The following is a 26,104-nucleotide window of genomic DNA, read 5'->3' as shown; positions in this document are numbered from 1 at the left end:
GCATGCTCCAGGGTTTAGAGCACAGAGAGGCGTCTTAGCAAAGGAGCTGGGTAGGCGTTTATCTCAGGGGAATCGTTGGCAGCCACCTCTGCTTAGGAGAACATGGTGTTGGCCCTGCTGCTTTATCTACAGCCTCTTCCCTCCCTCTCCCCAGCTCTGTTGTACAAGTGTTCGGCCCAGCGCTCTAGCTGTGGGCTGTGCCTCAAGTCAGACCCCCGTTATGAGTGTGGTTGGTGTGTCCCTGAGCGTCGCTGCCTCCTACGCCCTCATTGCCTTGCTCCCCGGCAGAATTGGGTACCACCTGGTCGAAGGGGGGCCCGCTGTGCCCACCCCCGCATCACCCAGGTAAGGAAACCCTGCCTAGCCCATCCCTGCTCTTCCTCTCTCTGGAATGGAGGAGATGATTCCAACCCAAAGAAGAGCCCTGCCCCGAAAGCAGCGTGTCTGCCTGGCTCTACAGTTACTTCCCTGCCGATACGGCTGGTAACGGGGCACGTCTGCATCGCCACACTGGAGCTCTGGGTGGGCGTAACTGTTCCACATCCACCGTTCCCACCTCACAGTTGTGCATTCGGCCTCATGTTACATAGGAGCCTATGTGGGTAGACCCCATAGGACCGGTACACCTCAAAATTGGATCCCGCGTGCACATGGCATTTTCTGAGTGTCGCTCTCATGCCCACATGAAATCCCATGCCACAGGCTGGGTGGCTCAATCTGCACTTTCCAGTGTGTGGGTCTCTGGGTGGCAATGAAGAGAAGAGGAAAACGCAAAGGGGCACAAGAAGTGCTTGGTCTTCACGTTCAGCTCTCCCCGCTACTCACTCCAGAGGATTTCTGCCACTTGTTTCACTGATTTCTGCTGGATTCTTATGGATTCCATGTTTACTTTTGTGAGCATGTGGGATTTTTCTCTTCCTGTTCTCCACACCAGCAGGGGGTTTCAGCTAGTTCTTGGGCTGGTCGTATGGATACCATAATACTGCATGTGGGCACTCTTACGGCACTTCCGAGTCTATAGTGTGTACCACCCATCATGGTAAGTTCTACCACCTGCCATGTCAAGCAACTTGGGGGAAGGCCTGCTTCAGGGACCGGAGATGGATATATTTCAAATTTCAACAGCTAACTTTTTGTTTGTTTTTGAGCCCCAACATAGCAGAAACTTTCCTGGTGCGCCACCAACTTAATCACTCACACCCACGAGGAAAACTGAGATGGTTTTTTCCTACCAGGCATGGACAAAATAAATTATAGAAAAGTGTTCTTATTTATAAAAAGCCTTCTCTGAGGAGCTCTCCGTTTGGAGTCCTCCATGTTGAAACACTGGAGCATCCCTGGTGCTCCCCAAATAAATGCCCTTTCTTCTTCTCCGTCCCTGTTCTTTCCGCAGGTGTCACCACTTACAGGCCCCAAGGAAGGAGGTACACGGGTGACAATTTGGGGCGAGAACCTGGGGCTTCATTTCCATGAGGTGGGGGTGCGTGTGGCCGGCGTGCGCTGTAGTTCCCTTCCTGCGGAATATGTCAGTGCCGAGAGGTGGGTGAGGGCTGGGCTGGGGGACAGCCAAGAAGTGGGGAAGTGGTGCCTTGGGGAATGTCAGGGGGCGGAACTAGGAGTGAAGGCAGAAGCAGAAGTTTCTAGAAAGAGCTGTGTATACAGTTCATAGGGTCTCCATTCACGGTGCTATTTGCTGTGTCAGTTCCTGAAGGTTGGCCTGATTTGTCTAAACCAAAAAAGTAGCATGTGAAAAATACAACCTTTCACTTAAAACTGAGGTTCCTGAATGTGTTTCCACCGTCCCCTTTCTGTCTTGTGATGAAGTTTCACAAATGGCAATACCTCCTCTTCGGCGAATGCAGCCCTAGTGTGGCCCCCTGGCCTTCTGTCAGTTTGTTTTAGCCAGTCCTGGAGCCTGTTAGCACAGACCCTTCAGTCCCAGGCAAGAGCAGGAGGATATTCCACTGACTGACTTTGCAGCACCATCGCTTGGTGAAGAGCATGCCTGTACTAAATCCTGCTAGCACCAGAGGTGTAGCGTCAGTAGTTTATGGCAGCTCCTTTGCAGTACCAGATTTGCAGCCAACCGTCATAGCCAGCTCCACCCACAATGTGGCAGTCGAGTACGCGTTCTAGTTTCTCCCGTTTTTCTGTCTGTATGCTTGGTATCGTAATTTGCACCCAGATCCTTGCCTGAACTTCAGAGCCACCTCTCACTGGCGACAACAAAGTCAGTAGGCAAGGACACCGGCCCCTCCTCTTGAGGATCTGCACGCCCTGGGATGGTTTGTTTTTGAGCCTCAGTGCGGCAGAAGGTTTCCTGGTGTGCTGCCGGCTTGCCCTATATTGCCCTGTAGCCATCATTCCTCCAGACAGCTAAAGGCAGCACATGTGTCCGTCCTCCTCACGTATTTGTATCCTCACAAGCAGCTTGGGAGGTACTTTGGGCCTGTGATGCTCTGTCAGGCAAAGGCCATCCTGTGCCCGAGGCTGGAAGGGTGCCCTTGAATGGCAGCTTCTCTTCGTGTAATTCCTGTGGGGGAGCTGTCATGGAGGGCAGGGACGGCCAGATTCTTTGCCCACTCAGTCTAAACCTCTTGAAACTCAAAGCACCTGCCTGCAGTTCTCTCTGCCTCTGCATCCCACCCCTTCATGCTGCTGGGCAAGGATCTGGCCCCTACCCAGAAGGAGCTATTTGGTGCCCTCACCCAAGCGGGGGTGCTGGCACTGCCTTCAGCGAAGATGATGGGAGGGGTGATTGCGGCCGCGTCTCTTCTGGGTGGTCGGCGTGAATGCCCCGGAGGCCCGGCCGGTCATGCTAAAGTAACGAAGGGGACTGGTGGCACCTTAAAGACTGGCCCATTTGTTAGGGCAGAAACTTTCATGGGCCAGCACTTACGCCCTAATAAATTTGTTAATCTTGAATGTGCCACGAGATTCCTCCGTTGTTCTGGCTGCGGCAGAGCGACACAGCTGCCCCTTTGGTCCCTGCTCCTCCTTCTGACCCTGCTAGAAAACAAACACACCCCAAGAGGGTGACCCCAAAGTATGTCTGTGTGTGTGTGGGGGGGGAGCCCCCGCTGGCCACGTCGCCAGCAGGGCTTCCTGAGAAGCTGCTCTTTCGTAGCCCTGCCCCGGTTTTGTCCAAACTGGAGTAGGAGGAAGACAGTGGTGGGCCACGGTGGGGGGGGGGGGGTCCGTGGGCCCCCAGTTTCATCATCTTTGGGGAGAGGGAGTTAACTGCCTCATCTGGGACAAAAAGACATGGGATGGGGGAGCTGTTGGGAATAAGGATGAAGAGCCTGGGAGGCAGGGGGGGCTGACCGGACCTCTCTCTGCCTCCTCCCAGGCTGGTGTGTGAACTGGAGCCGTCACAGTTGCCTGATCCTCCCCCTGGCCCCGTGGAACTCTGCATAGGGGACTGCAGTGCTGACTACCGGACCCAGTCGGAGACGCCCTTCGTTTTTGTGGTAATCAGTGGCAGGGCTGGATTTCATGCTTAGCGGCTGTGAGACACATTTAAGTTCTCGCTAGCAGTTATTCAGAGCATTTGAGCGGGCTTGGGGGGGGACAGACTTTGGGGTCCAACCACACCCCCTGCGTTAGTTAATCCATTTCTGGGTAGGTAAAAATGCTTGCAGCGGTAGTGATCCATTATTGATTTATTCCTGATCCCTTGCTCAGAACCCCAGTTTTCATGGGGTGGATCCAGAACAAGGCCCTGCCTCTGGTGGGACAAGAATCAGCCTCCTGGGGACCCACCTGGATGCCGGGAGCGATGCCAGTGTCACGATCCGTGGAGCCCCGTGTCGGCTGGTCAGGTACAGTTAGCAGTTGCATTCTGGTTGCGATGGCAGGTGGGGTGGGAGAAGCAAAGAAGCACTCTGGGGGAGGCTCAAGATTAAATGGCAGAAAAGCAATGCCCGTTGCTTTCTTAATATTATGTGCAAGGCTGCCTTCTGCGGGGTCCGACCCTGGATCTTTCACGATCGGGCTTGTCTACTCCAACTGGCAGCCGCTCTCCAGGGCCTCAGGCAGAGGTCTTCCCCGTCACCTACTACCTGGCCATTTTTAACTGGAGATGCTAGGGAGTAAACTTGGCTCTGTCACTGAAACACAGCCCTTCACAATAGCTTATATTATTTGTCTGTTGACTGTATCTATAGTCTGCCTTTCTCAAAGCAAGTGCAGGTTAATAAAGCCAAAATGAAAACACATCCAAGAAGCAATGGATCTGCATTATAGAAATCAAAATAAGCATGGCATAGTAGACATGATATAGCGCGCAATATAGCATGATATAGCGTCTACTCAGTGCTTGGACAGAGTTCCTAGGAAGCCTCCTACAAGCAGCCCTAAGTTCCATTATAAAGGGAAGGTGGAATAGAGCCAGTGTGGCATAATGAGTGATTGAGAGTGTCAGGCAGAAGGCCACAGTTTGAATTCCTGTTCTGCCACGGAACCTGCTGCGTGGCCTTGGGCCTGTGGTGCGCCCTCGATTTAACCTGCCTCCTGGGGCTGTGATGATCACGTGGAAGAGAGGAGAATGACGGAAGCCGTTTTGGGGCTCCGTTGGGGAGAAAGGCAAGATGTAAAAGAAGTAAATAAAGAATACAAACACAGAAATCCTAAATATGTCAAACAAACAGAATAATCTTAGCTCATTAGTATGGCAAAACTCTTGTAACGGCACCTAAATGATGGCATAAATTATTACAGCGAACTGCCGCTTCCTAAGTAATAGCTCAACATTGCGTTTGAACAATTGCTTAGAAACTGTATAAAACTAGGCCCTAAAGTTTTTTCCCCTGGCCTATGCTCAGACATTAAATCAGAATAGAAGGGATAACAAAGGATCTTTAATATTAGATCTTCTCTACACGTAGCAGTTTTTAAAACTATGGGCAGTACTGTCTGGTAGCACAAAACTGTTCAAGTCCTCAAATTTGCATGCATTTAAGTCAGCCAGATTATTCTCAGTAATGAGGCTTTTTTAAAAATTAAGATGCAGCCATATCTAGACTCTCAAGACCCTGCACCATAGGGGGGCAATCTTGCCTCACAGCGTCAAAAGTCCTTAATAAAATACATGTTAATCCTTTTATTGGTATGCAGTTGCTGAAATCTTTTCCATTTCTTTTAACCGCTCATTCTCACGTGTTCTATAGCATGAGTTGTGACTTATTTATTTACTTATTTATTTAAATATTGCCTTTCTCACTTTCTCAAAGCATGCAGATGTGTATATATATAATATATATACAATATACAAATATGATGCAGACAAATAGTATTACATCAGTAGAAAACAATGATGTGACAACAATACAATACAGCTGCAAACAGATAATACGTCTTAAAACACAGTGGTATCACCTGCCACTCCTTCCCCTTTATAAAAAGCACCTCCTTGAACCCTTCTGTTATACTACGGTCCAGTTACCTTCATAGAAAAGCCCTCCTGGCTAGTTCTGTTTTACATAGTTTGCAGAAAGACCCCGGACCACCGCCCCTCCCCTCAACCTTCTCAGGCCTGCCATTCCACAAGGTGGGTGCCACGGCAGAGAAAACATACGAATGGCTGGCAGCTGATATTGCCCAGTTGCAGGACAGCACCCGCTGAAGGCCCTCTTCTGTGAACAAAGCTGTCGTGGTGGAACGTAGGAGGAGAGGCCGCCCTGCAGATATGGGAGTCTAAGGCCACACAGGACTTTTTATGTGATGGTGGTGGACATAGGGAGGAGGGCTGGCATGGGGTCAGGGATCCCAGTCCTCTGGGGTTGTGAGAGGTATGACAGTGGGAGCTGGTCTCGGTTGAGAAGGGCACGGAGATACGGAATGGCTTGGTGCCCTTCTAACCTGCGTCCCATCCTGAGAAATGCTGGTGATGGAGCTAGGAAAAAGAACCTTCCTTCGACACTGATGTTGTGCAACGCCAGGTCCATAAACAATAAGACCGCAACACTGCAACATCTCTTTGCAGTGAGTGTTGTGGACCTGGTATGCATGACCGAAACCTGGGTGAGGGAGGGTGAAACAGTTGCCCTGGGGCAACTGCCCCCCCCTCCAGGATATTCGGTCCTCCACCAGTCCCGAAAAGGAGGTTGGGGGGAGGGGTGGCAATCCTTGCCCAAGAGTCTTTCTCCTTCAGGCCACTCCCCGCCCCTGAGATCTCTGGCATTGAATGCATAGGTCTGGGGTGGGGTGCTGAGGAGATTTGGCTATCTGTCTGGTGCACCGACCGCCTAGCGCACCAGCAGATACCCTGTCGCGCCTGCCAGAGGTGGCAGCAGGGTGGGCCTTGGAGTACTCCAGACTGATGGTGCTGGGGGACTTCAAAATCCATGTCGATGATGCCTCCTGTGTGCAGGCTGCGGACGTGGTGTCTTCCATGGCAGCACTGGGACTCTCCCAATTTGTATCGACCCCTACACATCAAGCAGGCCACACTCTAGATTTGATCTTTGGGATGGGGTTAAATATAGATCTGGAAGTGGTAGAAACGGTGCCATGGTCAGACCACTCGGTCCTGAAGGCTCGGCTGGGGATACCACCACCACCCCTCGCAAGGGCAGTGAGCTGATTTATGCTCACCCATAGAGCTTATGGACCCAATTGGGTTCCAGAATGCTTTGCGGGATCCAGTGCTCCACGGCTGTTCATTAGATAAGCTGGTGGAGGACTGGCAGTGCCAGCTCTCCAAAGCCATCGACAAAACCGCCCCCCATTGCCCTCTTTGCTCCCATGCAAGATGGGTTCCCTGGTGTACAGAGGAGCTCTGATGGAAGAAGCGGGAGCTAAGACGGCTTGAGCAAGTGTGGCGACCATCTCATGACGAAGAGGCAAGATCATCTTATAGGACGTTTATGAAAGCCTATGAGGTGGCGGTGAAGGCTGTGAAGAAAGAGTTTTATGCAGCCTCCATTGCGTCAGCTGGCTCACGCCCGGCAAAATTGTTTCATGTGGTTCTGTCATTGGTCTCCTTGCCAGAGGGAGGCCATCAAATTTTGAATTCGGATATTAGCTGTGAGGCTTTTGAGAGCTTTTTTGCTGATAAAATCTTGTCTCTCCACCGCGACTTGCCAGCCACAGTTGATTCAGTGAATGAGCTAGAGACCCCTTGGCTGTCTTCGGGGCCAATATTTGATCATTTCAGCCCACTCTCTGGGGAGGAAATTGACCGGACCCTGCGATCAGTTAGGCCCACCACATGTCCCTTGGACCCATGCCCATCGTGGCTGGTAAAGGCCAGTGCCGAGGGGCTGCGGTCCTCTCTGGAGGCCATTGTTAACCTATCCTTAGGCTCTGGGGTTTTCCCTGGGCCATTAAAGGAAGCTGTGGTGAGGCCCCTTTTAAACAAAACCATCACTGGACCCCCACTGACCTGGTCAATTACCACCCGGTTTCAAACCTCCCATTGCTGGGAAAGGTGGTTGAGCAGGCGGTGATGGAACAGCTGCAGGGCTTCCTGAAGGATGTCTTGGCCCTAGACCCCTTCCAGTCCGGTTTCCGTCCGGGACATGGGATGGAGACATTGCTGGTCACCCTCATAGACAATCTTCGTAGACATCTGGATTGAGGTGGCACGGCGCTGCTGATATTATTGGATCTGTCGGCAGCATTCGATACAGTCAATTACAATCTTCTGACTCACCACCTCACCGATGTGGGGATACGAGGGACTGCCTTGGCTTGTGGCTCGTCTCTTTTCTCCACAGTTGGGGACAGAGGGCGGTGCTTGGGGAGAAATTGTCATCCCGCCACCCTTTGGTGAGCAGGGTCCCACAGGGAGCAATACTCTCCCCATTATTGTTTAACATCTGTATGCGCCCCCTTGCCCAGCTGGTGCAGAGTTTCGGACTTGGGCATCATCAATATGCAGATGACACCCAATTGTATCTGATGATGGACGGACGGCCCGCCCCCACCCCAAATGTCCTGGAACATGCTTTTGCAGCCGTGACTGGTTGGTTGAAGCAGAGTCAGCTGAAACTGAACCCAACGAAGACGGAGGTCCTGTACTTGAGCCACGGGGGACTAGGTTTGGGACTCTGGCTCCCGGCCCTCGATGGAGCACCGTTAGTGCCAGTTCCGAAGGTTAAGAGCCTGGGGGTGATCTTGGATACCTCCCTTAAAATGGAGGCACAGGTCACAGCGGTTATCAGGTCCTCTTTTTTCCATCTATGGCAGACCAGGCAACTTGTCCCTTACCTGTCTACCCATGACTTAACTACAGTGATCCAAGCAACGGTCATCTCTAGGCTAGATTACAGTAACTTGCTCTACACGGGGCTGCCCTTGAGCCTGACCCGGAGATTACAGCTGGTACAAAATGCAGCGGCGCGTGTTATTACGAGAGTGCCAAATAAGGCGCATATAACACCATTCTTACATGAGCTGCATTGGTTGCCAGTGGAGTACTGGATCAGATTCAAGGTTCTGATATTGACCTATAAGGCCCTGTGCAGACTGGGACCAGCGTATCTACGGGACTGTCTCTCCCAATATATTCCCTGGAGGACACTCCGATCAGGGGACACACAGCTGTTGGTGGTCCCTGGCCCCAAGGAGGCCCGCCTAGCCTCGACTACCCTCCTGGGCGTGAGGTCATCGTGCCACCTCAGGAGCATGCTCCGGGGGGGGGGGGGGCTGTTCCCATGCCTTCCCCCCACCAGCCAGTGCAGTGGTGGCAGGGGAGGAGGTTGGGAACGGCACCCCTACCTGTAACCTAACCCAGAGATTCAAGTGCTTTTGAGGAATAACCACATAGCCAGAGACAGTGGAGATAGCAAAGCAGAGTGGGAGAGGAGGGTGCCTGTGAAGGGGGCTGGTCCTTCGGCATGGAGTTTGTCATCTTTGGGGTGAAATTGTACACGTGCCGTCTTTTTAAGGACGGTGGTTTTAACTCTCCTTTCCTCCTCCTCTGCCCATCATAACTTTTCCCAAGGCGTAGCTCAGGGGAGATTGTCTGTCTGACTCCTCTCTCCATGCTGGGCCCAGGCCCTGCCAATCTTAGCCTTCGCATCGACCGCGCCAACATCAGCAGCAACAGCACCGTCTTCTTCCGCTACAGTCCCGACCCAGTCATCACAGCGATAGAGCCTGCCTGGAGCATTGCCAAGTAAGAAACTAGCCTGTGACCGTCCCGTGTTGCCAAGAGAACCCCATGAATGCTTCCCTGTGGAGCATCTGTCATGCCCACTGGATGGTCTGGCATTGGGGGTGCAGAATAACCGAAGGAAAGGCGCTCTGTTTTAAGGGCCGTGGTGACTCCCCTTCCCTCCCCACTGTTTAGAGGCAAAGATCCTGAAGTTTTTCCTCTGCCCGTAAATGGAAGTTAAAAGGTGCTCTCCATTCTAACCTGCTATTGAGAAAGGCCAGCTATGCCTGGGCAGAGGGGGGGAATATCTTGCTAGCAGGGCATAAGAATCCCGCCACTGCTTCTGCTGGGTCTTACCCTTTTCCCCTTTGCACTCCAGCCCGGATCATGTGGCTTTTGCCCCCACAGATTCCATGATCCCCACCATGGGATTTGTGGTAGTCAAAGGGGCCCTTGTATATCTGTTGCATTAATGTTGATTCTTTTACCCAGTTATTTTTATACTGGCTTATATTTTTATGCCTTTTGTTCCTGAGATACGTGGGAGAAAGGCGGGTCTATACGCAATAGAAACAAACAGGTTTCTAACTCTTGGCCCTCAATCTGCTCTTGTCAGCTTAGATTTTGCTGTTTGCGCTTTTTTAAAGTATATGCCATCTCCTATTTCACAGACGAATGCACTATAATTAGAAGTAATTGATAGTTCTGTGCAGCATGTTGCAAGTTAAAGAACATGAAGACAGATGGGAAGACATATAAGGATGTGTATAGATGTTTTGTCTAATATGTGGTCATGCATACACACAGGATTGAATCAGGAGAATATCAGAATGGTTAGGACACATCCCTTCTGCCTGGAAGCCTGTAATGCCAAGCTCAGGCACAAACCCTTGGAAACCCAAGCCATAAAATGCAGGGCCACGTTTCCATCTTCTTCCTGGACTATTTTGCAAAGGACCGGTTGTATCTTCCATGTGCAGCTGTGTCCCAGGACTCGTTTGTCATGAGAATACTCCTGATAGCTGCCTGCCACCATCAAATGAAGGCAAGCAGAGCTGGCATGGTGTGTGCCAAACCAGAGATTTCTCTTTTCTCTCCAAGTTTTCACCCTATAGGTCATACTCTCATGTTCCTGGATTAATTTCCCCCCCTTTTCTGCCCCACTTCTTACAGCGGTAGTACCAGTCTCACAGTGAGTGGAACTCACCTACAGACCATTCAGGAGCCACGAGTTCGAGCTTCCTTTGGGGGAATTGAAACCATCAATGTGAGTTTCCCATGTGCATCATTCTCTGTAGGGCAGGGGGAGAGAAAGGAGGGGCTGTTGCCAAAAGTAGAAATGGAGGGATTATAAGCCAAGGGCATCACCTGACTCAAGAGGCACCATCCCGTGCTCTGTGTTAAGAAAAACTGTCACTAGTACTTTAGAAGTGTTCTTCCTTAGGTTTTAGGGGATAATATACATGCCATGGCAGGAACCGCGTTAAGAGGCATTCTGTTCTATGCGAGAGAGTAGGGGGAGAATGCCTCTTCTCACATGGTGACTGCAAACTGTGGCTTTTGTAACTGTTTGTCTTAAAAATAATTGTTTCTTTAGAAAGTCTGCTCCCCAGTTAATTGGAGATATGAATGAAATTTTAACCTACTATGAAGGAGAGGAAGAAGTGTGACCCCATCCCCCCCCCCATGAGTTCTAGCTCAGACCTGGAACGCTAGATCAAGGAATGCCACATCAAGAGAATCGCCTCTTTTTGGACGGTACCCTTTTAGACTGCAAGTGGAAGGAATAAAAAAAAAAGGCACGGCCAGGGAGCAGAATCCTAACTAGATGGAAAATAGAAGACAGTAAGCCCCACCGAGCTGTGCCTCTGGCCCTGCATCCTGTGTCACGCAGTGGCCAGCCAGTTTCCCTGAAGGGTGAACCAGCTGGGCATGGAGGCCAAGCCCTTCCCTGGTACTGCCTCCTCCAGGCACTGGTGTTCAGAGGCTGGTTCCCTTTATTCATAGAGGCGGGTAGCCTTGGCGTACCTCTCCTGCCCGAATCGGATCCCCTCTTAAAGCCGTCCTGAGTGGCTGTCACTGATAAAGCACTGCCCATTGAACGAAGCGTTTCCTAATGCCCGTCTTAATCGGGTGTCTCCGAGCTCCAGTCGTATGGGAGAGGGAGCATTCGGATATTGGATCCCTCACTTGCAGTCTGAATGGGGTACAGTTCAGAACTTGTGGTCTCCTCGTGGTATGGTCCAGAAGGAGCTGCTGTGAGATTTTCTTTCCTGACTTGCATTCGTATTCTATGACACAGTAGAAAACCACCAATATATCTAATTCTTAATGTAGACTGGAGCCATGGGTAGACAAGACAGATTTTTCTACCAACCTGAGAAAAGCTCCAAGTTTGCAGAAAAATCTAAAAAAAAAGAAATACATTGGGGGTTAAAAATGCAAATGATAAAAAATAAAATACAAGATAAAATTGAAAAGTCCTCCATTAACAGGTTGATTCAACATTGCCTGTTTTTCTTTTTTTTTTGCCTTTTTAAGTTTTTAAAATTCTTATCTTTTTTCTTCTATCACATATGTTTTTCTTTCTCTGTTTCCTTATGTAACTTTGGATGTTATGTCTGTGGCCTGTGTGTGTTATGTGCCATCAAGTCATTTCCGACCTATGGCGACCCTATGAATGAAAGACCTCCAAAACGTTCTTTCTCTAACAGACCTACTCAGATCCTGCAAACTGGAGGATGTGGCTTCCTTTATTGAGTCCAGCCACCTCATTTTAGGTCTTCCTCTTTTCTTACTGCCTTCCACTTTTCCTAGCAGTATTGACTTTTCCAGAGAATCTTGTCTTCTCATGATGTGACCAAAGTACGATAGCTTTAGTCTTGTCATTTTAGCTTCTAAGGAGAATTCCAGCTTGATTTGATCTAGTACCCACTTATTTGTCTTTTTGGCTGTCCATGGTATCTGCAAAACTCTCCTCCAGCACCCCATTGCAAATGAATCAATTTTTTTCCTGTCAGCTTTCTTTACCGTCCAACTTTCACATCCATACATGGCAATGGGGAATACCATAGTTTGGATTATCTTGATCTTGGTTCCCAGAAAGACATCTTTATCTTTAAGGATCTTATCTAGCTCCCTCAAAGCTGCTCTTCCAAGTCTCAATCTTCTTCTGATTTCTTCATTGCAGTCCCCCGTTGGTTGATGATTGAGCCAAGGAATAGAAAATCTTGAACAACTTCAATTTCCTCATTGTCAACTTTAAAATTGTGTAGTTCCTCGGTAGTCATTACTTTTGTCTTCTTGATGTTCAGTTGTAATCCTGCTTTGGCGCTTTCCCCTTTAACCTTCATCAGTAATTGTTTCAAGTCTTCCCTATTTTCTGCTAGTAATGTGGTGTCATCTGCATATCTCAAATGGTTAATGTTCCTCCCACGAATTTTCACTCCACCTTCTTCTAGATCGAATCCAGCTTTCCTTATGATATACTCTGCATAGTGTTTGAACAGGCAGGGAGATAATATGCATCCTTGTCTGACACCCTTGCCAATTGGAAACCATTCTGTTTCCCCATATTCTGTCCTGACAGTAGCCTCAGATGTTGTGGATCTCCCATTTCTTTTAAGACTCTCCATAGCTTTTCATGATCTACAGAGTCAAAAGCTTTGCTGTAATCTATAAAACAGAGGCTGATTTTCTTCTGAAATTCCCTGGTATGTTCCATTAGCCATCGTAAATTTGCAATGTGATCTCTGGTGCCTCTTCCTTTCCTGAATCCAGCTTGAACATCTGGCATTTCTTGTTCCATATATGGTAAGAGTCTTTGCTGTATAATTTTGAGCATCACTTTGCTTGCATGGGAAATTAACATAATTGTCTGATAGTTACTGCTTGGCATCCCCTTATTTGGGGATTGGAATGTAGACCGAGCGCTTCCAGTCGGTGGGCCATTGTTTTGTTTTCCGTATTTGTTGACATATTCTTGTTATGATTCTGATGGACTCCATTTCTGTGGCTTGAAATAGCTCTATTGGTATTCCATCTACTCCAGGTGCTGTGTTTCTCTCAATTGCTTTGAGTGCAGCTTTTACCTCACTTTCTAGGATTTCTGGTTCTTCATCAAAAGATTCTTCGTCAAAAGTATCTGTCATCCTTTCATCTCTTTTGTATAGTTCCTCAGTGTATTGTTTCCATCTTTCCTTTATTTTGTCTTGATCAGATACTGTATTTCCATGTTAATCTTTTAGCATCCCAAGCCGTGGCTTGAATTTCCCTTTGATTTCTCGGATCTTTTGCAACAAATCTCTTGTTCTTCCTTTTTTGTTGTTCTCGTCTATTTCTTTGCACTGGTTATTATAATAGATTTCTTTGTCTCTGCGTGCAAGTCGCTGCAAAGCTGCATTTAGAGTTTTGTCCCTATTTCTGTTGCCTTTTGTTTTTGCTTCTCGTCTATCTTTAGCAATTTTAAGAGTTTCCTCAGACATCCATTTAGGCTTCTCCTTTCTTTTGGCTACAGGGATAGTCTTTGCACATTCTTCCCTGATAATATCTCTAGTTCAGCCCATAATTCTTCTGGCTCATGATCAATTAAACTTAGTATTGCAAATGTGTTCCTTACCTAGTCTTTAAATTCTTCAGGAATATTATTTAGATTGTATTTTGGCACTATGATTCTTTTAGTGTTTCTCTTCAGCTTTATTCTAATTTTTGATATTAACAACTCATGATCTGTATCGCAATCAGCTCCTGGTTTTGTTTTCGCTGAGAGAATAGATGTTGTAATCATGAAAATTATTTTTTTAAAATGCAAATGAGAAAAGGAGCATATTTAGCTTTAAGAAATGAATATCCTCCATTGCTAGGCAACCATTACAGTATTGCTGGCCTTCAAGCCTTAGTTTCTGTCAGTAAAGGCAGGGGGAGGGGTCAGGGCTGTTTTGGCCATTGAGGGAGGACTCATCAGATCAGGGCTGTCCTGGCAGCAACCACCAGGTAACTCACTACCCAATGACTTGCACATCTCTGGTTGCTTGTTACTCTTCAACAGCAGCCATCCCACTGAATCGAGGGTAGTGTTGTGGTGGTCGGGGTTCAGACTAGGATCCAGAAGACCCAGGTTTCTGCCATTGTGCTCACTATGGGTGATCTTGGGCCAGTCACACATTCTCAGCCTAACCTACCTCACATGGTTGTTGTGAGAATAAGATGGAGGACAGGAGAATGATGTGATCTGCTTTGAGACTTCATTAAGGAGAAAGGTGGGGTATAAATGAAGCAAGTAAATATTTATTATAGCTGAAGATGGAGGGGGTAGATAAAAGGTGGGTTGGCTGGTGGCTGGGAAGAAGAAAAAGCAGCAGGAAAGGGTGAGGATATGGGGTCTGCTAGGAGGAGAGAAGGAGGAAATAGCATGGGAGGGGGGTACAGGGGGACACGGTCCGCCTCTCATGACTCCTCGCAGGTTCCTCTCTGTGCACCTGGGCCCAGTATGGTTGCTGACACCATGCAACTCAGCCGGAGCTCTCTGAGGAAGAGGGAGCCAGGAGGAGGAAAGGAGGGGAAGCTGAAGACGGGGGTGGGGGTGGGGGTGGGGGATCAGGGCAGATTGGGAAGGAGAGAAAGAGGCAGGAAAGACGAGAGGCTGTGGGGGCTTTCAGGAAAAGGCAAGATGAAACAGCAGGAGTGGGAATGAGATCCCCCCCCCCAATTCCTTGGGGATTCCCTGCTTGTCAAATCTTATCTGTAAGTATATCAGAATCCAAAGTAAGGGAAAGAGGCCTGGGAACTTGGGAGGAGCACAATCTCTCAGATCCTACAAGGGTAGATTTTGTTAGCGCTAAGATGAAAAGCAAGCACTGCAGATAAGAAATCAGAGTCGATGGTCTCTCGAATATTAAGAGGGTGCTGAAGGTCAGAAGCGAAGTGCCCCTCCCTCACTTTCCTGTGCATATTTCTTCCTACAGAGTTGCCATGTGTTGAATGACTCCGTGATGCTGTGCAAGGCACCAGGCATTGTACTTGGGGAGCAGGCACTGCCTCTTGGGGGTGCTAACCCTGATGAGTTTGGCTTCCTCTTGGATGACGTGGCTGCCCTGCGTACCCTGAACCGCTCAGCTTTCACCTACTACCCAGATCCCAGCTTCGAGCCGTTTGGTCCCAGTGGCATCCTGGAGATTAAACCTGGGTCCCACGTAGTCCTCAAGGTACTGAAGCCGTTTGTGTCGGGGGCATTTCAAGTGTAATTGTAATAAAGCTCCCTCAGTCAAGGATGTGACAGTGCACTTTGAAACCAAGATCAGGGTGTCATTCTGGGAGAATTCTGGGTGGCTGATTTACTCCTTGCTTCAGCTGTGTCTCGAATGGCATTTTTCAGCTTCAGCTGATCTGCTCGTTGCGCCCTATGATGGAAAATCAGGATCTTCACTGTCACCCTTGCCTTGGTGACCTCTATATTAGATTACTGTAATACACTGCAGCTGGAGCGGCCCTTGATCACAATTTAGAAAATTTCAGCTGATATGAAATGCTAATGCCAGGTGCTTATCTGGCAAAAGCAAACAGAATAATAATTCTGCAATACTAGAACAGCTGCTCCTGGCTTCCAATAGAACACCCTCCCAAGGAAGATATGCCTTCCTCCTCCTTTCAAATTACTATTTCTAGAAGAATTAGAAACAGTTTTAAATTTAGAATGATGTTTTAGTCACTACATTTTAGCTTCCAAGTGCCAGTTTATTTGATAATGACTTCTATATGGCATTTCATAATAATTTATTACAGTTGTATTCCTTTAAAATGTTTTTTTTAACTATTTCAGTTAAGAGTTTCTGTATGCTGCTTTGGAAGTTGCTGAAAAGCCACCTATAATTCTGGGTGGGTGGGTGAGTTTTAATTGTAAAAAATGAATGAAGGGCTGTGTATTTTGTGACTGCCATGCAAGTGCAAACTGATAACATGTGTGGCAGTGAGCATCCTTATGCTTTCATTTTGCTTTTTAAAAACATGTTTCTAGTCCATGAGTACAGTTTGGTAAAATCCCAAAAGGAAGCTGGCTGAGGTGCTCTGAGGACAACTTCCACTGGTTGAGTTTGATCACTTACTTCCTTACTTCCTTACTGATTGCTTCATTCATATCCTAGCAATTTTAAATTAAGAACCATATTTTATGTACAGTATATTTTATATCTATATATCCTATATTTTTACATTTATGACCCGAATTTAATGTATATGTCTCAATGACTTTGATGTTGACTTTGATTACGATCTCGAATCGTAACAATAAACTATACTATACTCCTTTATATCCTGCCTTTCTCCCCGATGGGGATTCAAAGCAGCTCACATTGTTTTCCTGTCCTCCGGTGTATCCTCACAACTGCTCTGTGAAGTAAGTTAGACCAAGAGTGTGTGACAGGCCCAAGGGCACTCAGCAAGCTTCTATGGCACGGTGGGGACTCAAACCTGGGCATCCTCGTCCAACACTGTAACCAAGTACTACACCACACTGGCTCAGTTTTGGAGACTGGCTTCAGGGCACTGCATCGATCTATGCGTTTCTCCATAAAACAAAGAATTTTGAAAAACGGGCAAATACATGTAAAAGGATGTGTGTGTGCATACCTGTTTTTCATAACTGATTTGTGTCATTCATGAAAGTAGGAAAACCAGGCCATCTGTAGACAAGGTAGGGGTGACTACATGCTCACGGCCTTCCTCAGTATATAGAAAAATATGACTTTATATGTTCTAAAGAAAAGAACTGTCATATGAGGACAGTTTCAGGAAGCTGAGAATATTGAGAAGACTTGAGAGTCAGTTATAAGGGGAAAGGAGGTGGTGGGGAGTAGAAATTAGTCTGTTCAAATTCTGGAGAGCTGATAGAATCCTGGAGTGAGAGATTTCCAAATTATACCCACCCCCTCATAATTCCTTGAAGTCCCCCAAAGTATTTATGATGGTTGTACAATATAGCTTCGTTGGCCGAAAGATGGATTTACATTTGTAAAGAATATTTTTTTAAGTGCAGACCATGTGCAGGACTTCAGAGGAGGAATGTTGAAGCAGATGCATTCTGCAAGCCCAGGCAACGCTTTTCTGTCGTGGCCGGCCTGTGCCATTTCCCATACCTCTCTCACAGTAACACATTCTGCTTCATTCATTCACTTTATACCTCATTCATTCACATTGCATGCAGAGGAGCATTTCTTTTAAAACTGTTATAAAAATATTGACATGACCCTGAACTAAAATTTTGGGGGGAGAGGCAATACAGCCCGGAAAACCCACAACAACCATCGTTCTCCGGCCATGAAAGCCTTCGATAATTTCTAAAAGTTGCTCTGTTTTATTTACATAAGCAGTGTTGTCGTTTGCAATTTACACTCTCAGTTTTCATACTTGTTAAAAGAGAGAATATGCATAGTTTTGTAAAATTTTGGTAAAAGTGCAGCTATTTCTATAAGGCCCTGCCCAGAGGCTCAGAAAGTGTGTTAAATGTCACTGGGGAAACTAAGAAGGTTGTGAAAAATGGAGAGCGTTAACATCTCAGCATGGAGGGTCAGGAAGCTTCTCTCCTTAGGTTTAAACTGATTTTTTTTCATTCTACCTCCCACTGTTTGCAGAGTAGGGACCACAAGATGTCCTGTGACCAAGATGATGCCTCCCTTGCTAAATGTGTCTGTGCCTAGAGGCAACCTGGAAATCTTGACTGCTCAGACCTCTAGATCCAGGGTCACATGTTAGAATAACTCTCTCTCTCGTATATCTTCCTGTGTCTCTCAGGGCAGGAACCTGATCCCAGCAGTGTCGGGCAGCTCACGGCTCAACTACACAGTTCTGATTGGTGGGGCGCCCTGCATCCTGACTGTCTCAGAGACTCAACTGTTGTGCGACTCACCAGGCCAGACGGGGGAGCAGCCAGTCACGGTACGTGTGGGAGCGGGGGTATGCTCGCGTGGGAGAGGGGTATGCTCACGAGGGCAGGCTACTTCTCTCCATTCTGGGGAACGTTGCCAGAGCTCTGGGCAGAGGAGGACTTGCCCTGACAGTGGGTGCTTGCCCTCTTAGGGGTTCTAGCTTGTACATAGCAATATGAGAAGGTGCCCTGAGGAAATGCACTGACTTATTTTTCTGCCAAGGGGAATGTGGGAGTGTCGTCCCCAATCATGTGAACCCCACTGGGAAGTGAAGTGCCCCAAATATCCAGATGGTAGAAATGAACGATCTCCAAAATGAGAGCCCCTGGATAAGTCCTAAACAAACTTGATGGTTTTCTAAATTATGTAGGACTTCTGTATTCAGTGGCATTGTATCTTCAAATAACAGTTGCTGTAGACAAACATCAGGGACAAGGCTGTTGCTGTCCTTCCCAGCTTGGCACCTGACGGGCCCCTGGCCAGAAACGGAGCAGTGGGCCCTTAGGCTCACCCATCAGAGCTGTCTTCGCAGTCTTATGGTGGGTTTCCTCTCTTGTTCTCCTTGCAGATCTTGGTGGGGGGCCTGTCCTTCTCCCCCGGGACCTTACATATCTACCCTGAGGCAGCTCTGCCTTTGCCAGCTCTCGTGGGGTTGGGTGCAGGAGGCAGCTTGCTTTTGGGAGCCATTATTGGGGTGCTGGTGGCCTATAAGCGGAAGACGCGGGATGCTGACCGCACCCTGAAAAGGCTGCAGCTGCAGATGGACAACCTGGAGTCTCGCGTGGCCCTGGAGTGCAAGGAAGGTATTGAGTGGACGGGGTGGGTGGGTGTTGTTTCTGTAAATTCGTTTTCAGATACTTATTCCCCACTTGTCTCCCCAGTGGAGACCTAAAGAGGCTTACAACATCATCCTTCCTGTCTCCATTTTATCCTCATTACTACCCTGTGAATCAGGTTAAGCTGAGTGTGTATGACGGGCCCAAGAAGGCCATCACCCGGTGAACTCCGTGGCAGACCAGGAACTCCATCCTGCCTCTCCCAGATCTAGTCCAACACTCCTTTCTTTGGTGCATCAGTATTTTTTGTCAGTCTCCTCTTTGGACCATTGAAGGGGGCTGCCCTTGGCCTGGTCACACGGCCCTTGGGAGTAAAGGTGCCTCCTGCTGAGAGCCAGTTTGGTGTACTGGTTAAGAGCACGGGACTCTAATCAGGACTCTAAGCCGGGTTTGATTCCCCACTCCTCCGCTTGAAGTCAGCTGGGTAACCTTGGGTCAGTCACAGCTCTCTCAGAGCTCTCTCAGCCCCACCCACCTCACAGGGTGTTTTATTGTGGAGATAATAATGGCATGCTTTGTAAACCGCTGTGATTGTGGCATTAAGTTGTCCTGAAAGGCAGTATATAAATTGAATGTTGTTGTTGTTGTTGTTATGCTGCCATTCCTTCAGAGGCGAGCTGTTTTGCAGTTGTATTCTTGTGTCAGACGTACTTCCCACTGCAAGGAATAACTCTTTTTGGCAGGAAAGAAATACAGCTGTTTCCCCTCACAGTTACCACACTTTATAACAGTAATAGTTTGCTAGACTCCAAGTAAAGGAAACAGAATTAGAAATATGACATGACTTCAGTAGTGCAGAATCAGGGCCTCTAATGAGCAAATGAGATTACTTTCAGGGATTCCTGAGAAACTGGATTCCCTTAGAGTGAGCTGTTTTGGGCCAAGGCTTCCCATTACATGTCCAACACATGTCCTTATGACCTGCCAAAATATGCGCAGGTGCAGTTCTCAAGAAGGATGATCTGCCTGCCTGCAGACGGAATGCCATTTCCTTTGTGAAAGTGGTGTTTTGTTGCAGCAAAGTGGTGTTTTGTTGTTCTGCCCTCTTTGCGGAAGGTGCAGAACCACTGCAAGGGTGTGTGTGTGTGCGTGCATGCGCACGCGCTTAATTTTTTGGTTCCTCCATGTTTCACCCACTATGGTATGTTAATTTGGTCCCCTTAAACAGGAGGCCTCTGTTCCTGTGGGTCCTTATCACCCCAGTGGGCTCATGGCTCTTAGTAGGGAAACAGACTCCAAAGTGTCACTAATACAAATGAAATGGTTTATTGGAAGGAATTACTGCACAATATACTACTAAAGCAAATTGCAAACTGAATCAGGTGCATGATACATGAATACATATGAAAAGGTATGGCTATAAAACCATCAGGAAGATGCATATGACAGCAGAGAATAATATGGGATGTATTAACAGCATGAACAAACAAAATCAAAGTCTGCAGTACTAAACCAGTCCTTCAGTAGGGGACACACCAGGCAGTGCAGAGATGAACCATAATCCACTAAGTATTGTACATACGCTTGAAATAAAAGGTTGCAAACATGAGAGCAAGCTTAATGCACGTTAGCTGATCAAAATCTCCCAGAAGTAGAGGTGGAGGCCTGACTTTGGTTTTCCCTCATTCCTCGTTGACTTTGGCACCAGGGGACCACGTCCCTCATAGCCATAACATTTTCCCAGTACCTCAGAACAAGAGGCTGGCCCAGACTCTTCTCGTGTGTTATGAGACCAGCCATCTCATTCATCAGAGTTGCAGGTGTGTACCTGCGACCTGGGGACTTGGTGCTTTCTCAGCTATCAGCAGTGCATTCTGGGGAACTTTTGATGTGGAGTTTCAGGCTAATGTTCAAGGAAAAATACCTGGGCAGTGCTTGTAGTTGGACAGGCATTCCCCCTTATGTGTGGATTGGAACCCAGTCCTGGGCTGCTGTAGCATCGTGGTTAAGTTGTTGGGTGGTGGATCAGTACTCTGCTGGTTTGATCCCAGTACTGCTCTGAGCTCAGCAGGTGGCCTTGGGTCAGCCACTCCTCTCAGCCCAGCTCCCCAGCTGGATTGTGAGGATAAGAGTAACACCGACTTTGTTCACCGCTCTGAGTGGGGCACTAATTTGTCCAGAAGGGCGGTATAGAAGCACACTGCCGTTGTTAGTAATCTGTCTCTCATGAGATCTCGGCAACTGCTTATCTTAACTCAGCTGGCAAAGTCTACACACCATATTCCAGCCGGCACACCCTAAAGTAATTGGAACAATCACACATAATAAGATCAAAAATCTAGCCATCCATGCTTCTCCTACCTCATAATATCTTGTAGGGTCAAACGCAATTGAGGTTCTGTAGTGGGAGGGGTCTTTGGAGAAACTGCCCCCCTAAACAAAAGTTTTCTCCCAGTTCTAAGAGATGCTATTCCAATGTTTGGGAAGGCAGCATGGTATAGCCTGACCTCATCAGATCTCGGAAGCTGAGCAGGGTCAGTACTTGGACGGGCAACCACTAAGGAAGACCCTGCAGAGGAAGGCCATGGCAAGCCGCCTCCACTTCTCACTTGTTTTGAAAGCCCCTTGCTGGTGTCGTTATAAATAAGTTGCAACTGGATGGCACATAGGCACACATGCGTCCCAGTGTTTACAGCTCCACATGGTTAGATGTTCCCTGTGGAATGTACAGCCATCATGCAGCACTGAACTGTTGCAGTCTCAGTTTCCGATGGCAAACTATACAGTCAGGGTCGGAAGTCCATTTTGCTCAAAAATGGAAACTGTAACTGGGCCAACCCAGGGCCAAAAATAGACCAGATTAACAGAGTCACCCCAAGGCTTTTGATAGCATTCCTTCCTTCTCCAGCTTTTGCTGAGCTGCAGACTGACATAAACGAGCTGACGAACAACATGGACGGAGTGAAGATCCCCTTCCTGGACTACCGGACATACGCGAGGCGCGTACTCTTCCCAGGGGTTGACGAACACCCAGCACTGCAAGAGAGCAGCGTGAGTGCTTGTGGGTGAAGCCTTGCAGAGATCATGGCTTTTTTGTTGGGAGGAAGGGATGGTGAGAGACTGGAGGATAGACAGTTCGGAGGCCTGAATTTGGTAATCTGAATTACAGAGGAATGGCTAATTCCTGGACCTTCTGCGCGGTCCAGTGACCTTCCTTCCCCCCAGGTGGTCATAGATGCTTGAGTCCGAACTTCTGGGGTTCATTGACACTTCCTTCCTCAGATGGGGAAAGCGGCTGCCCCTCCTAGACCAACACTCCTTTAACGTGTGGGTCATTGCCCCTCTGGGTGCCGGGGGCTAGGTTCTTGCTGGAGTAGGAAATGTGTTTGGCCTGTCTGGACGCAGCCCACATTCCCTGGTTGTCTGAGCAGGTTCCGCTTCTTCTGCGCCTTCACAGACACCACCGAGCACAGAGAAAGGGCTGCGGCTCTTTGGCCAGCTGCTTCACACACGGCCCTTCCTGTTGACCTTCATCCACACGCTGGAGGGCCAGCGGGGCTTCTCCATGCGGGACCGAGGCGCCGTAGCCTCCCTGACGATGGTAGCCCTTCAAGGCAGGCTGGACTACGCCACAGGGGTGCTCAAGCAGCTGCTGGCAGACCTCATTGAGAAGAACCTGCAGAACCGGGCCCACCCAAAGCTCTTGCTCCGCCGGTGAGAGCCTGTTCTGTCTGTGCTCAGTGTACTTTTGACGCTTACTTTGACGCCTGCAAAACACATGAGGGTTGCAGGGACCCCTCTGCTGTGGGCACCGTTAAATGTGGTGGAGAACGAGAGAAGCAGATCTGGTGGGTGGGCGGGGGGCCACCATCTCGCTTGGAAAGGCGTTCTTCACAGACTCCACCGAAGGGAGTGGGGGTTGTGCACACACTTCACACTCCGTCTGCAGTTCAGGAGTAACGACATGGACTTCTTTAAATGGTTGTAAGGATGTTACAGTAGTGGGGACTGGGCCTCTTAAGAAAGCCTGAAACGCTTCTTTGCATACTCGGGTCTTTAGGTTGCCTGGTGTGTCGCTTTGAAGGCTGCAGCACTTCGTTCTGTTTCTTCAGTCACTGTTTGTGTTGATTTTATTGCCCCGAAACAGAGTTGGGACATAACGACCAGGGAAGCCTAGAGAAAGGCACAGTGGTGGGTTCTGGCCCAAGCCCTTCCCAGGAAGGACCCCGTCTAGTAGGCCTCAGTCGGATGGCTGCTGTTCCTTCTCCCCCCACCCTTTCCTCCAAACAGGCCCATAAATTCGGGGGGGGGGGAATCCCTTCCTTTCAGGGTCTCTGTTAGAAGCTATATTGGTGGAACAGAGGAGAGAACCCATGATAGATAGATCCATCCAGTTCATGCCTTCCTAATGATAGGTGCTATGGCCGTGTGTGAGTATTGGACAGGGCCTTCCTCCCATTCCCCATGCATGACCAACTGTTCTCTTTTTCCCAGGACGGAGTCAGTGGCCGAAAAGATGTTGACCAATTGGTTTACTTTTCTCTTGCACAGGTTCCTCAAGGTGAGAGTTTGAGGGGACCAGTCCTTGGGGAACCTAGCCCCCTCGCTGCGCCAGAGAACAGGAATCTTAAATGGCCAGGGAATTGCCATCCTCAGTGGAGCAGCACCTTTCTGAGTCCATTGAAGTGAATGGGCTTAGGAGAGTGTCTCTTTGCTTAGGACGGCACTGTGAGATTGCAGCGTCTCTGCCTGCCATGGTGGTGGGGAGTAGGGGAGCGAGAACTCTGGAACACTCCCCCCGCCCCATGACCTGCTGGGCCTTTTTGTCCCCTCAGGAGTGTGCCGGAGAGCCTTTGTTCATGCTTTTCTGTGCCATTAAGCAGCAGATGGAGAAGGGACCAATAGATTCCATCACGGGCGAGGCACGCTACTCTCTGAGCGAAGACAAGCTCATTCGCCAACAGATTGATTACAAGACCTTGGTAAGGCAAAGAACAAGGAGACTCTGGGAGGGTAATTTTGCTTCCTTGCAGCAGGTGGAAGCTGCCAACTCAGCGGCAAAGGAAGCAACGAAGAGCGCCTTCTTGTGCAGGCCAGCCTGGCTTTGCTCTCTCGGTGGCTTGGAATCTTGGCCCTGTCACGAGATCCAGAGAACTGAACAACAGCTTCCTTCCAAGTAGGGGGTCTTGTCCTTGGGAAAGCAATGGGGGACCTCTTCAAGCCTGGCATGGAACCAGCTGCGGCTAGAGTTAGGGGTTGAGCAGGATACTCTAGAAGTAGGGCAAGGCACAGTACAGTTGTTCATTGGAGGGAGGGGTGGGAAAAGGTGAGCTTGGCACAGTTGTACTGTGGTTTTCTGGTTATGCATGCAGCAGTAGCTAGAGCAGGGTCAGGTTGTGATGGTGTGGAAGGGGGTAAAAGCAGGGCCTCAGGACGAAAAAGCTTTTTTGTGATGTTGACTGTGAGAGGAATTGATCATGCATGGTTAATGTGTTGGCAGGGATCAGGTATGGCTTGCCGTTCTACCTCCATGCTGTTCTGCTATCATAACAAATGCAAAATGTCTTCCATGCATGATTGGACCAAAATGTAGTGTTGTAGATCTGCAACTGTGTCCACTCATAAATTGAAGTGAGGAGTAGCAGGAGTGACTGTGGCTGTCCAGAAAACACAAATATCTATCTATCTATCTATCTATCTATCTATCTATCTATCTATCTATCTATCTATCTATCTATCTATCTATCTATCTATCTATCTATCTATCTATCTATCTATCTATCTATCTATCTATCTATCTATCTATCTATCTATCTATCTATCTATCTATCTATCTATCTATCTATCTATCTATCTATCTATCTATCTATCTATCTATCTATCTTTAACCCGGGGTGAACGCAACTCTGAGGGATGTGTTAGCCTCAGTGACATGGTGGTGAAAAGATAAAGGATGTCCTTTTTTCTCCTAGACGCTCCTGTGTACCCCCCCGGAACCACCCGGTGGCCCTGCAGTGCCTGTCAAAGTACTAAACTGCGATTCAGTGACGCAAGTGAAAGAGAAGCTACTGGATGCCGTGTACCGAGGGGTGCCTTTTTCACAGCGGCCTCGTGCCGAGGACATGGAGCTTGGTATGAAGGCAGGAACGTGGGAGAAAGCAGGTGGGGGCGGATGCGTGGAGTGGACTTGAGTGCCCAGTAGTTGGGCTTGTCGTATCCACATTGCAGGGGTGGGGCTTACTGGCTTCGGGGTTTGGGGAGGGAGGGAGGGAGTACAGATGCGCCTTCTCCTCACTGAACTTCCCATTCATCCCAGAGTGGTGTCAAGGCAGTGGAGGCCGAATGGTTCTGAAAGATGAAGATGCCACCAGCAAGATTGAGGGGGACTGGAAAAGGTTCAACACTCTCAGCCATTATCAGGTAACTGCCTTCCCACCCATCTCATGGCCAGATTAACTGTGCTAATTACTATCTTATAGCTTAGGGCCTCTCAGAAAAGTGAGGGCTTTGAACAGCTCAGAACCTAGAATAAAATGGGGTGTGGGGAGGGTGGAGTTTTTGAAAACGTTCCTGCAGGAGCCCCACTGACCCAACTGCATTCTGAGGGATTTCCCGCATATCTGTCGCCTGCCAAGGCAGAGAGATGACGTGGCAGAGTGGCTGAGACTGTGAGCCTGAAGCTGCCATTTGAATCAGTCATGAACCGACAGGAGGTAGTCGCAGGCAAGCTGTGACTTATTCCCACCCCCACCCCCCAACCTACAATGTGGGGATTATAATACTGGCCTACCTTGCTGGGGTATTGTAAAAGATTATTGACATGATCCATGTGAACTGAACATGTATTTATTTATTTAACAATACTATTTGATTTATATACTGCCCTTCAGGACAACTTAATGCCACACTCAGAGCAGTTTACAGACTGGGTTATTCACAGCAATCCCCCTGTGAGGTGGGTGGGGCTGAGAGAGCTCTGAGAAGCTGTGACTGACCCAAGGGCACCCAGCTGGCTTCAAGCGGAGGAGTGAGGAATCAGACCTGGTTCTCCAGATTAGAGTCCTGTTGCTCTTAACCACTACACCAAACCAGCATCAAACTTATTTTCATTATTTGTAGTCCACCTTTCTCACTGAGACTCAAGACGGATTACACAGTGTGAATCAGTACAGTCAATATCAAAGACACTTCAATAAAATATGTAATAGGTACATACATGCAAATTTGCCAAGATTTTAAAAAACCCTGCAGAGATCCAATACAGAGTTGAAGAAATGCTGAAACAGAGCATAAGCTATGCTAAGACTGAC

At 48.4% G+C, this 26,104-nt stretch overlaps 1 protein-coding gene across 2 annotated transcripts in view; it reads left to right on the top strand.

Annotated features, from left to right (window-relative positions):
• Window positions 1-26,104, top strand: part of PLXNA3 (plexin A3) — a 74,370-nt gene that overhangs the window by 34,699 nt on the left and 13,567 nt on the right. For both annotated transcript variants that reach the window (XM_055003364.1, XM_055003365.1), the window contains exons 12-26: window positions 155-345; window positions 1,394-1,539; window positions 3,350-3,470; window positions 3,685-3,821; window positions 8,948-9,121; window positions 10,274-10,367; window positions 15,064-15,303; window positions 17,885-18,028; window positions 18,587-18,821; window positions 21,703-21,845; window positions 22,252-22,508; window positions 23,289-23,355; window positions 23,630-23,776; window positions 24,767-24,926; window positions 25,111-25,214. In XM_055003364.1, coding sequence (XP_054859339.1) covers window positions 155-345; window positions 1,394-1,539; window positions 3,350-3,470; window positions 3,685-3,821; window positions 8,948-9,121; window positions 10,274-10,367; window positions 15,064-15,303; window positions 17,885-18,028; window positions 18,587-18,821; window positions 21,703-21,845; window positions 22,252-22,508; window positions 23,289-23,355; window positions 23,630-23,776; window positions 24,767-24,926; window positions 25,111-25,214 — 2,360 coding nt within the window. The remainder of the gene's footprint in view (window positions 1-154; window positions 346-1,393; window positions 1,540-3,349; window positions 3,471-3,684; window positions 3,822-8,947; window positions 9,122-10,273; window positions 10,368-15,063; window positions 15,304-17,884; window positions 18,029-18,586; window positions 18,822-21,702; window positions 21,846-22,251; window positions 22,509-23,288; window positions 23,356-23,629; window positions 23,777-24,766; window positions 24,927-25,110; window positions 25,215-26,104) is intronic.

This window comes from Eublepharis macularius, chromosome 19 (genome assembly GCF_028583425.1).
Source record: "Eublepharis macularius isolate TG4126 chromosome 19, MPM_Emac_v1.0, whole genome shotgun sequence".
NCBI classification, from domain to species: Eukaryota; Metazoa; Chordata; class Lepidosauria; order Squamata; family Eublepharidae; genus Eublepharis; species Eublepharis macularius.
This window is presented reverse-complemented; position numbering and strand designations above follow the sequence as displayed.